This window comes from Centruroides sculpturatus, unplaced genomic scaffold, assembly GCF_000671375.1.
Source record: "Centruroides sculpturatus isolate CEXI.00-Female unplaced genomic scaffold, Cexi_2.0 scaffold501, whole genome shotgun sequence".
Classification (NCBI taxonomy): Eukaryota; Metazoa; Arthropoda; class Arachnida; order Scorpiones; family Buthidae; genus Centruroides; species Centruroides sculpturatus.
Genome location: NW_019384766.1, coordinates 10,774 through 23,103, shown reverse-complemented (window position 1 = coordinate 23,103; position 12,330 = coordinate 10,774). Strand labels below are relative to the sequence as shown.

The following is a 12,330-nucleotide window of genomic DNA, read 5'->3' as shown; positions in this document are numbered from 1 at the left end:
AGAGTTCCCATTTTACAATTACGTGACTCAGCCTGGTGATAACGGAGAAAAGAGACAGATAGGACGTCGATATAAGTCACAGTTATGATTTCACAGATTCGAGACAGCTTGATAGCCCGAACGGCCCCAAACTTTCGCTCTTGCACGCTAAGTGACTTTCGTTACAAGCATTTAGCTTTCCGAAGTCTATGAAAACAATTGTTTGGCATTGATGGGCGCGAATTTCGTGCCAATAAGCTGCCTCGACTCGTTCGATTATGTTATCAACTCAATTTCATATTTATTTTCACATTTTCACTTCGCGGTCTTTCTCTGTTCTTTTTCCGTTATTTACAAGTGTAGGTAATTTCATTGTTATCCACATTTGATATCATCATTTATCACATACTTCCATGACACTCTTGTCTGTCCGCTACAACTGCCAAGAATTAACGCGATTGGTGAAGCGTAGTGACAGCATGCCAATAGAGAGCAGGATCCTTGCCATAATGCGGTTTGCGCGCCTATTTTTGTACGTGTGTTAATCAAGCCGAATAGTTTGGCCGAATATTCGGCTCAGGCCTCGAATAGTATATTCGGTCTCAGGCTGAATACCGAATATTCGGCTATTCGGCCACACTCCTGGCCGAATATTCAGTATTCGGCCTGAGGCCGAATAACTATTCGTTACAACACTAATACATACCTAAAGCCTGCAAATGATCTGACCACCTGTGTTTTGGTACTGATTCTTCTTTTTGGAGACAGGCAAATAATATGGCATACTGAAATGGAATACTATATGCAGAGGTTAAACCTGAGTAAATAGGAAAACAAGATGTGTGACATGATTAGCATTTTCATGCAAATGGAAGTGTGTAGGTGATCGATAACATCAGAAGATATGCCAGATTAATGAGAGTCTGCTCTAATTAGATTTGGGTTTATATTAAAAATCATCTGACAGCAAAAAATGTAGGCATTAATGATTAATCTATAGTCTATTTATCATAACTTGGCACCTACTGTAAACAAAGATTTTGTCATATTAATCCACCAGAGATTTTCATTGGTCAAATCACAATCGGAAGTGGTTCAACACGTGTTGACCAGTTAAGCCCCTTTCCCTGCACGTGTTAAAGTAGGTCAGAGTTGTCACAACAATTTAAAACTTAAAAATAAAAGGTACTGTATTAAAAAAAAAGTACTGTATTATCTCTTGTATGTACTTAGAAAAGTTATTATAGCCTACTCTAATATTTTTATGTAGCCATTTAAATTAATTTCCATCGTTTAAATGTACAGTAGTTTGTCAAAAATTATTATTAAATATATATTATTAAGACTTACANCCATAGATGGTGCTCCATCGGTGGCAATGCTGGATAGCTTGTCAAAGTCCAGTGTTGATTTGTTGCAAACGCTCAATAAACTAGTAAATAATAAGTCAGCACCAGTTGTATGTCCGGAAAGTGATGCCATGCCAAGAAATTCTTCATTCACAATAAAATCTAGTGAAACACTTCTAATAAACACAATCACTTGTGCTGTTGTTGATATGTCAGTGGATTCGTCCACAGCCAAAGAAAAATAAGCACAGTTTGCAACTGAAATATTAAGTTGGCCAGAAATGTCTGATGCAATTTGCGAGATTCTCCGTTGTATCGTCATGCGGTTAAGACTGATTGTTTGAAAACACTTTGTCTTCTCAGGACACATCTTCTCACTTGCAATGATAAGACACTTTTTTATCATATTGCCATCTGTAAAAGGTTCCCCATTCTTGGCTATTAAAGAAGATATTTCTAGGTTGGCTTCAACACGCTGCATCCAATTCTCCAGATTGTTTCTTGAACACATTTTGTTAGCTGATTAGTGATCGTCGTAACGATTCGATTTTCCATTTGCGTTCCGTACCTTGCAGAAGGAAATCCTTGTGTTGGCTTTCATGATGTCGCTTCTAGTTGAATTCTTTTGGCACTGCTATTGTTCCATTGCACAAGAGGCAAATAATGCTGTTGTTCTGTTGCACAAAACAGTACTTGTTAGTCCACACTTCTTGAAACTGACGATTCTCGCTATCGACTTTGCGTTTAATGCCCGGCGCCATACTGTTCACTCTGCAAAACAATGTCTCGTTGTGGCGAAAATTCTGAGGCCCGCAATGAATCGTGTTTGAGATAAGGCAAGCTAGACTACCACGTGCTTTGTTCTGTATCCACTCTGACTAAAGACTAAAGAGGCGGGGACAGAAGACTATTACGCACACGTGACAAATGGTCAGGCAGGTCTTAATTCGTTCGACCCTGTCCGGGCGTCTCCACCATTTCTCAGAATTTGTGAGTCAGATTGTCAGCATGCCAGGTGCAGGACACTAATCCATCATAAATGTGGTTACCATTCTTACCTAAATTATATTTATGGTCTGTCAGTTTTACCCCGTGTTCAGAAATGAATCAAAAGTGATTAACGCGGTGCAGCGGAAAATCTGAATATTTTAAATATAATTATTAAAATTTCGATATCTCGTTTCAAATTGGCGCTAGAATCAATCTGTTTTTTGTTTTCTGTCACAAATATATCACAGTTTACAACTGTTAAATTTCAAATAAAATAAAAATTAAAAATAATAATTTAATTTTAAATTTACGAAAAAAAGAATGTAAAAATAAAAGTAAATAAAAAGTTCCAATTAATTTACTACTTAAATAACCTAAATATATCTGTTTTCTTTCAAACAAAAGAAACCGCACGGAATCATTTTACACTTTGTTGACAAGTTTATGGCTTGACGCCGTTCGTAATAATTATTAAATCCATATTTTAGTGCAAACGGCTTCCTTTTAGTCGTAATGACTCTATTCCAACTACAGTATAAATTATCTTGGTCCAACTTAATAATAATAAATTTGATGCGAAAAATTTTTTTCTATTCTTTGTCTATGGAGAGATATTGTTGTAAATTATTGGTTGTTATAGCTTTTTGTACATTCCTTTTTGAACTCTGGTTAGTTTTTTCTAGTTTGAATGACATTAGGTTGACGAATAAGCGTCTTTTCAGAAAAGATTGATTCAAATTCGACTATACCAATCAGAATCTAGAATGTAAACAAATGCTAAAAAATCGTTATTTTCATGGTTTTTCAGCGCTATTTTCACTTATTTTTGTTATTTGACGCTATTTAGACGAATAAGCAAGTTTTCCGAAGCATAAAATTGAAGATTTCCCGCCAAAATAGAAACTTCCTGATAACATCGGAAATGACGTTCTATCATCATTTTATTCTATTTGATTCTTCAAAAAATCGTTATAATACTATGTATTAGACTTAAAATATTCGATATCTAAACCAGAAAGTGTTAGCTAGAAATAGACTTATTTATAGAACAATCCCCCATTTCTCACCTCAGAGAAAGTCATAAAACAGTTGGGTGCTAATGACTGTGAAAGGGAAAAGTTCTACACTTAAGAAACTTCGAAAGAAGGGATTTGGCCTGTGCCGTCCGCGGGCCACATAAACATTGATAGGGGGCCTTATGTGGCCCGCGGGCCGCAGGTTGTGCACTCCTGTTTATACGGATTATTCCCAAAAAAAATATACGTATTTTGGAAATGTTGAATCGGATTAGTCTAGAATCGATTAATTTTATGGAAGAAAACCTTTCAATCAGCCGTAGTTTGTAAACTTCACACGTGTCGGGCTGTGATTGGAAGGACTCGTAAGAAATCGGATTCCTAAAAAATGGAACGTATCTATGATCTTATAGGGGGGGTCGACTGTATTTTATTAAATAGATATAAAACAAAACAAAAAACATTCTCCTGCAATCCTTAAAATAATACACTAACCTCTACCTCTAAAGGAAAATGTTACTGTAATGTATGAATTTATCTATGTGATATTTATATAATTAAAAATTTTTAAAAATAATTATAGTGTGAACTTACCTTATTAATCATTTGTATCAGAAGATAGTTGCTCAAAGTAATCATTTATATCGCTTTCATCACTACTTGCATTAGACTGAATAATCAGTTTTTCTACAACAGTTTTCGAAATCTCATCAAGTTCCCACATTTGTTGTTGTTCTTTTTCTATATGTTTGATGCATTTTCTCCATCGTTCTTCAGTTATTTGTTTGATAGCTTTATTCATTAAAATTTGTACATCCAACAGTTTGAATGTTGTGTTGTGATGTGTGATGTAACCTTTCATATCTGCCCATATCAATTCAATAGGATTTAAATTACAATGATACGGAGGTAAACATAACACATCGATACCCATTTCTTTGGACATTTCGTCAATAATATATTTATCGTATTTATGTTTTATTTTTTTTAACAATATCCAAAAGTTCTATTTTCAACATTTTGTCGTTATGATGAACCCTATTTTTTTCCAATCAAGAAATTATGTCAGCTTTTTTCCAATTACAATTTGGAATCTTCTCAATTTTAGCTGAGTGATATGGAGCATTGTCCATGACAACAATAGCATTACTTTCTAATTTCGATAATATTTTTTTCAAACCATTTTTTGAAATTCTTGCTATCCATTTCTTCATGGTAGTCTTTTTGTTGACTTTAATTCAAATTCATATAGACCATCATTAAGAAAACCTGTATTACTGCCTATATGAACAACAACTATTCGTTTTCCCTTTCCAGAAGGATTTTTCAATCCAGTAGATCGTCCAGACATAAAAGCTTCATGATATGACGTAATTGAACAGTCCTTCCATAGTTTATTCTTGGTGTATTCTTGGTGTGGCCCACATTAATCCTGTTTCGTCCAAATAGTAAATCTTACGACCTAAAGAACATATTTCTCTTATTTTTCCTAGATATTGTCTTTGCCATAAAATGATATCGTCTCTTTCAATTAATCTACTATTCTGTTTCGATTCGTATATTTAAAATTAAGTAATTTTAACAAATTATATATCGTAGATCTAGTAAAGTCTGGTAAATCTGGATCATCATTAACAGCCTGTAATACCTTATCTACAATAGGTAATTCATTTAAAAAAATAAAAATTGTGTACTTTACCTCTAATGGCACATTTTGTGAATTTGTCATATTTGTCAACAAGTTGAGTACGCTTACGGGCTTTCGAAGGAGTTAATACCTTACCATTAGTAAAATATTCTTTGCGAATTCTGTAAATGCTCTGTTCTGATATCCCTGTTGTCTTTGCTACCATTTTCACTATATCCTTCATGCAGACTTCTGGATTCGTTTCAGTTAAAGAATTAAACAAATTTAATACTATTTGTTTATCTGAGCTCCTCATCAATTTTTCCTTGCTGATGTTTAATCATATTTACATTCAAGTTTTTCATTTTTGTAATTTAACAACACAGTTTGAAATAACAATAGTTATTGTAATGAATGGAAAAGAAACAAAAACATTATAGTGTGCATGACTGGAAAAAGTTTATTTCTAATGATTCAGAATGTGCAAATATTCGTTAAAATAACAACTTAACAAATATGAAATAATTACATTTATAATCACTGCTAAGTGACTAGTATTTCATTAATGATTTTATAAATAACAAAGAACTATTTTCTGCAGACAAATGAGATGCAATGTGATTTTTAATTGATGGATGTGGGTTTAAACCAATAAACAAAGGAAGGTGTGTCTTAGTTTGTTTACAGAAGGTGCCAAGTTATGATAAATAGACTATAGTGATTTTGAATCTTTTTGAGCTAGAGAGACACTCAAAATTTTTGGTGATGTACCAAAAATTGTATTGCATCAAACATGCTTTTATATCTGTAAAAATAAAATATGATGTTAAAGGTCTTCATTTTTTATATATTAAAAAAATAAAAGTATTATTAAAATTATTAAAAAATTTAGAATTTTTAAATAAATTTTTAAAACTTTACAGCGTTCCTATGAGAAGTTTATGGCACACTGGACTAATCTATCATTACTGTAATATTTAAGTTAATTGTAGTGATTTTTGTATTGTGATGATGTATTGTGTTTACTACTATGATTTAACAGGTAAAATTATAAAATTCTCTGCAACATTTGAAAGTTTCTATTCAAAACTTTTTTTATTTACTGAACTTATCCATTTATTGTGGTGTTTTTTGGCATAATTATTGGAATGTTAAATAATCTTTAGATTTTAATAAGTTAACTTTATATACTGAAGTTTAGGTTACATTTTTATTTAAAAATCCAAAATATAACTTTTGCATGAGCAAATAGATATTTTTCTGATGATAAGAAGACAATAATAGAATTTTATCGATGTACATAAATTACATGATTAATACATTCAATATTGAAAAGAAAATAGTATAAACATTGTATATAAATAGTTTTCGGCTAGTTAAGCCTAGTTAGGCTTAACTAGTAAACATGTTTTTCCCATGCTGTTTCAAAGTTTGGAACAAAAATTGACTGATTACAATTGTTTTATAATAAAATCTTGTTCTATAGCCAATTCACATAAGTGGAATCCACATCATTTGGACTACATTACACGAGCAAACATTGTGTAGTTAGCAGCTGCTTCTTGCACACATAGCTTACCTAGCAAAAGTGGCTCATAGTCTCATGGGAAAAAAGGCAGAGCTTGGGAGTGCGACTGAGCGTATGCTAGCTCCTGCTTCCTGTAGTTTGCGGCGGCTCTTATAATAAAAGTTTATTGATCCAGCATCTACCTGTGAGACCAGAGTAATGCAGATTACCAAATGTTTTTGTATTTTTCAATAATTCAATAAGTTATATGCTATCTGAATGTTGCAGATATTGTAAAAAATTTCATCAGTGCTTACTGCTTTATGCTTCTGATTTGCTTATGAATAACTATACTGTATTAAGATTGATTGAAAAATCTGCAAAGATGATAATTAACACATTATTGCTCAAAGTCAACATTCACATTCATGTCCATATATGAGAAATCTGTTTTTAAGTGTGCTGTCCTTGCATTGATCTGTAGGAAAGAAAATACATTGGTCATGCCCATTTTTAAACACAAAACACATATGCTAGCTCAAATGAAGCAGTGTTGTTCAATACAATATAATGTAACCTAGAGAGGATTAAATTTTACTTGTACTAAAACCTGTAAACATCAGGTGATACTTTCAAGTTTGATTCTGAAAGATATTTGCATAAAATTGTTTGGAGATTGTGGTATAAACTGTATTAGGCATAGGAAAGCATGAGTGAAAGCATTCAAACCAACACAAACAAGATATTTTAACAAGATAAACCATTTTTTTCAATTTTATGGTTATCTTTGACATGTAAAATTTTTCCTCACTTTTACCTTGATTTCTACCCAGAGTGTTTAGCATACCATGTGTCTAAACAAATTTTAATTTGCACAATACTAGCTGCCAAATTATCGTCAGACAATTTCAGATTATTGGTTACTTTAAAGAGGTGCAGATTATCAGGCATTCTGTATTATCAGGTTTCAGATTAATGAACTTCTATTGTAATCAAATGAAATAAAATATTTATTGAGTATTACCCATAAACTAAATTTATAAGAAAAATAAAAATCTTCAATATGTTCAAAAAAAAGCTCAAAAGTATCTTATGTAAGCATTAATTTGAACTGTTCTTTTTTAAGTGAATAATAACAGGCTTTGTTTATTCCTTTTTCAAATGCTCAATAATTGATTTATCAGTAAAATCATTTTTTCTAATTTTTCTTTATGCATTTGTTATAATTTAGTGTATTATTCTCAAATGCAAATTCCTGTTGCAACTGCAAATCGACCATCTCTGACTAATTTGGGACAGAACAATTCTGCAGCTTTCAAAAAAGAAAGGAAACTCATACGCATTCAAGAACCTGGAACGTTCAGGGATATAACTGAAGACATTATGAGTGCTGGAAGTTCTGGTTATTCAAGTGCCAGAGGGACATCTCCTGTTGTAAGTTTAAATTAAATAAATTACTTCAGAATAACTGCTTAACTCTAGTGTGATTTGAAAGTGGTTAAATTGTGATTATCACATTGTTTTAAACAGTTCATTATTCTTATAGTGATTTCATTATTATTATTTGTTGTTGTTATGAAATTTTTATTTGCTTTAACTTTTTAAAATTGTTATTTAGCATTTATTAAATTTATTTTTTGTGACAAGGAAAAAAGTTGATCAGAATGAAATAGAAGTTATCACAATAATTACTCTTATTTGATGAAATTTTTAAAAGATGGTTTTATCAGTTGTAAAATAAAGTGGGAAAAAAGGCTGTTGCAAAGAAGTTACTATTTTATATTTATGAATAGAAAATGAAAATATAATGTTTTTGTTTTATACTGTTTTGTTAAATACAGATAAATATACTGTATATTATATTTTACAAATGATATATACTTTAAAATATTTTACGGTTATTATTGGTAGATGTTTAATAGTAGATAACTGTTATTGTAATTTATTATTTTCTGTTAGGTTGTTAAAAAATTGATATATCCTTTTTTCTATTTTCTAAACAGAATATTTAAAATAAAAAAACATTCATTAAAATCTTAAAATATTACTGAAAATATAAATATAAATAATTGAAATCATATTTTGTTCATTTTAAATGGAAGAATTTTTGAATTCTTAAAATATATTTACATTTTTGTCAAACTAATTAGTGATTATTTACTGATAATTTATTATATTTCTCATTGCAATAACAATTACAATTAGGAATGTGATAAACTGGGCATGTTCTGATTCACTTCTGAATGAGCTCAGTTTCTCATATTTTAAAATGAAGATATAAATCAAATAAAGTTGATTTAATAGTAAGATTGAGATAACTAACTTGTTGTATATCATATTAATGTTACATAGTTTGTCAACTAATGGATTGTCCCTAATGGATTAAAAGTAGTATTAAGGTGGATTAATATATTTATCAATTATCCAGCTAAAATAAAATTTATAAATTCAAGCTTTCATTGGAAAAGTTCATTTGTTATTGACAGTTAAGGTAGAATGAAGTATAGTTTTGAAATATTTAATATAATAAATCTTAGCACATTGAAATTCATATTTTTAAAGTAAAATTAAATAAATTTTCTGATGAAGACAGTCATAAAATGCAAATATTACTAATGCCATGCTTATACAGTCAAATGTGTAATATTATTTATTGTTGAATGTTATTAATAAACTAACAAATTTTGTATAAATGAACACAAAAGATCAGTATTAAAGAAATAAGAAATTTCATTATATCAGTAAAATAAAATGTTTTACTTTGATTTGTCATATCTAAAATTCACCATTGCAATAAATTAATTTTACATTAATGTGATAATTAAAAATTACGTAATTTGATGTGTTAAAGATAATTACAGTAGAGTATCAATTATCTGAATCAATTGGGGACTGGGGTTGTTTAGAAAATCGATTTTTTGGATAACTGATTATGTACGAAAAAATGTATTAACCTATCCCATGTTGAAATTCGTTCAAATCCTGGCATGTCCTTAAGTACCCTCTCATGGTCGCAGCCACTGCTGCCAGCTAAAACACGCACACCAACAAAAAATAATATTGGAGTAGCCTAAGACATAGTCAAAGATTGCAGCGCCACATCACTAGTGGAAATATAAATTTGCTGACTGGAAAATTTTCGGTTAATTGATGTTTTGGTTGATTGACATTCGGATAATTGATGCTCTACTTTAATTATATGTAGATGGTTTAATCTTCATTAAAGGATCCATGTTTGAAAGTTTTATTCAAAAATTTATATCAACAAAAGAGTTTTTTTTGTCAATAAAAAATGTCAGACTGGTAAAAATCATTTAAATAAAATAATGCAAAAAACTTTTATACATTATAAAATCTTTATACGTGAATTCTTTGATATACCGTATTTTGACAAGTATAAGTCGCTGTCGAGTATAAGACGCACCCCTATTTTGAGACAGAAAATTTAGAAAAAACTTTTTTAATGGGAGATTGCATTTTATTCGTTTTTTATTCAAGAATGTGACGGATGCATTTTATTCATTTTTTATTCAAGAATATGATGGATGGGTGAATCAACACCTTTATTAAACTGAAATAATCATCATTTCTTAATGTAAACTCAGAGGTCATGCAATGACAGTCGACAGAACATGGTGGCGATGACTCGTGTGTCGCTATTCTGATAATCTAGGTACTCTAGCCATTCGGTTGAGGGGTCATGTGCTTAACGGATCACTGCACAGGTTGGTCCCTAGAGTGGACCACTACTGTAAATAATTTCACTGTAAAAATGGTTACCTGTCGAGTATAAGACGCATTATGATTTTGAGCCCCAAAAAGTAGTAAAAAAAGTGTGACTTATACTCGTCAAAATACGGTAAATGAAATGTTCTGATTAATAACAATTTAAACATAAAAATTGTTATTAATCAAAACATTTCATTATTCATTATTAATTTGTATTAATATAAAAAAAACATTTGTGATGATGCAGAATGTAACAAGAGTTTTTGGTATATTAGCAATTTTGATTTTTTTTATATCTAAGGTGATATTTAATTTTCATACCATTAAAGTGGAATCATAGTTTAGAATCAATGCCATGTAGGAAGTGAAAATTAGTGGGGAAACGACATTAGTAATACTCCCATAATTTCTGTAAAAGTGTCTTAAATTCCTGAATGTTATTTGGATTATTTATGACAAGATCATTTTTTTTAATGAAAAGACATTGATTCTGATGAAGGAAACTTGTGTTCATGTAATCTTTGTTGAGTGATGCTTTGTTTGACAGAAAATGAATACAAGTGAGCTTAGTTGTTCTCATGAATTTTGCACAGTAAAATTTGAAAAAGTATCTGTACTTATTAGAAACTTTTGTTATATATATTTATAATGGAAGAATAGAACTTGGTCATGAGGATGAATTTGTATTCTTAATGAAAGTTTTGGACAGTATTTAGAAAAGTGAGTTGAAATGGTGGACATGACACGTTGGCTATTAATTTAGTTATACTCTTTAGGAATAATGAATGGATATTTATTTTCACATTTGATAAATTGATTCAGAGGAACAGCTGTACCAGAAACTTTTGTTATGCCCTGTGTTTTTAATTGGAATTCAAATCACATTTTGGTGCCTGTGTTGCTACAGTAAAAATTTTCTGAACATTAAATTATTTTACAGTAATTTTTTAATGTGAGTATTGAAATTAAACATTAAATTAATTTAATATAAATAAATGCTTTAAACTTTTATTTTACAGGATTCTGGGCACCAGGACAATCATATTGCTGCCATGTTTGCAGCTCAAGTTGCAGCACTTGCTAATGGAACTTCTATTAAGTCATCATTACAGAATGTTTCTGTAAATCTAGAACAAGCTTCTTTAGTGAATAATGTGATTGTAGAACAGCAAGAAACTGACTCCAACAATCGGTTATCAGAAAGTGATGATTTTATTGAAACAAATGTGATATTAAATGAAAATGGACCACCTGATAATAGGATAGACACAATTGAAGAAATTAAAAAAGAAATTGATAGGCCTAATGTTGAAACAAACGTATCAATGATGGCTCAGGTAATAGATTGTGTTGGACCAGAAAAGTGTGTTTGTGATAAATCTGAATTAATACCAGACAGTCAGTCTACCTCTTCTGTAGATATTGAACTATGCAGATCAAATTTAATAATAAACACAAATAAAATGTTAGAACCTCATAATGAATTGCAGATGAATGAAAATTTTGATGAATATATAGATGAAATAAGTCTTTCAAATAAACCAAGTAGGAGAATTGATGAAAGAGAGATAATTGAAAAATCACCTGGTTTAAATCGAGAAATATATGAAAATAAGTCAAACACACTTCAGTTCATTGAAACTCAGTCAGATATAGATGAAAAACAAAAATGTGTTTCACCTCAAAATGGCGAAATTGCAGGAGAAGCAACAACTAATGAAGTCAAAGAAGTTGTAGAAGGTAAGCTAATGAATAGTAATTAGGTTATGTTATGCTTGATATACTTTTTTAAAATTATATAAATCACTATTTTTCAACATTTTTTTATAATATTTAAATAATATTTAAAAAATTTTTCTACCCATGACCCAGAAGGTCTTAATATACAGATCCTGGGGCATTGGCAATGTAATTTTATTTTGTTGTTTTCTGATTCATGTCATTATGTAACTGTAATTAAGCTGCTATCCATGACAAGGAATATTCAAATTAAACTTGATCAGTGGAAAGATTAGAATAAACTAAAGTAGAGCGTCGTTTATCCGAAATGCCGGTTATCCGAAAGCATTCCAGTTGGCAAATTTAAATTTCTGCTAGTGCTGTGGCATTGCAATCTTTAGCTATAGCTTGGGC

The 12,330-nt window shown here is 30.5% G+C and overlaps 1 protein-coding gene and 1 pseudogene across 1 annotated transcript; one reads left to right on the top strand and one right to left on the bottom strand.

The window, feature by feature from the left end:
* Positions 1-3,729: 3,729 nt before the first annotated feature.
* Positions 3,730-5,613, bottom strand: LOC111628920 (annotated as a pseudogene).
* A 2,018-nt stretch (positions 5,614-7,631) lies between these two features.
* Positions 7,632-12,028, top strand: LOC111628923. The gene is made up of 2 exons (XM_023372782.1): positions 7,632-7,902; positions 11,217-12,028. The coding sequence occupies exons 1-2, from the start codon at positions 7,714-7,716 to the stop codon at positions 11,958-11,960; spliced, it is 933 nt and encodes a 310-aa protein (XP_023228550.1). The 5' UTR covers positions 7,632-7,713; the 3' UTR covers positions 11,961-12,028.
* The last annotated feature ends 302 nt before the right edge of the window (positions 12,029-12,330 follow it).

Bases quoted from the DNA above. Each gene is read 5' to 3' on its own strand.
- LOC111628923 (XM_023372782.1), top strand. From the start codon at position 7,714: ATGCAAATTCCTGTTGCAACTGCAAATCGACCATCTCTGACTAATTTG. The intron at 7,903-11,216 runs GTAAGTTTAAAT...TTTATTTTACAG, and splicing joins CCAGAGGGACATCTCCTGTT to GATTCTGGGCACCAGGACAA.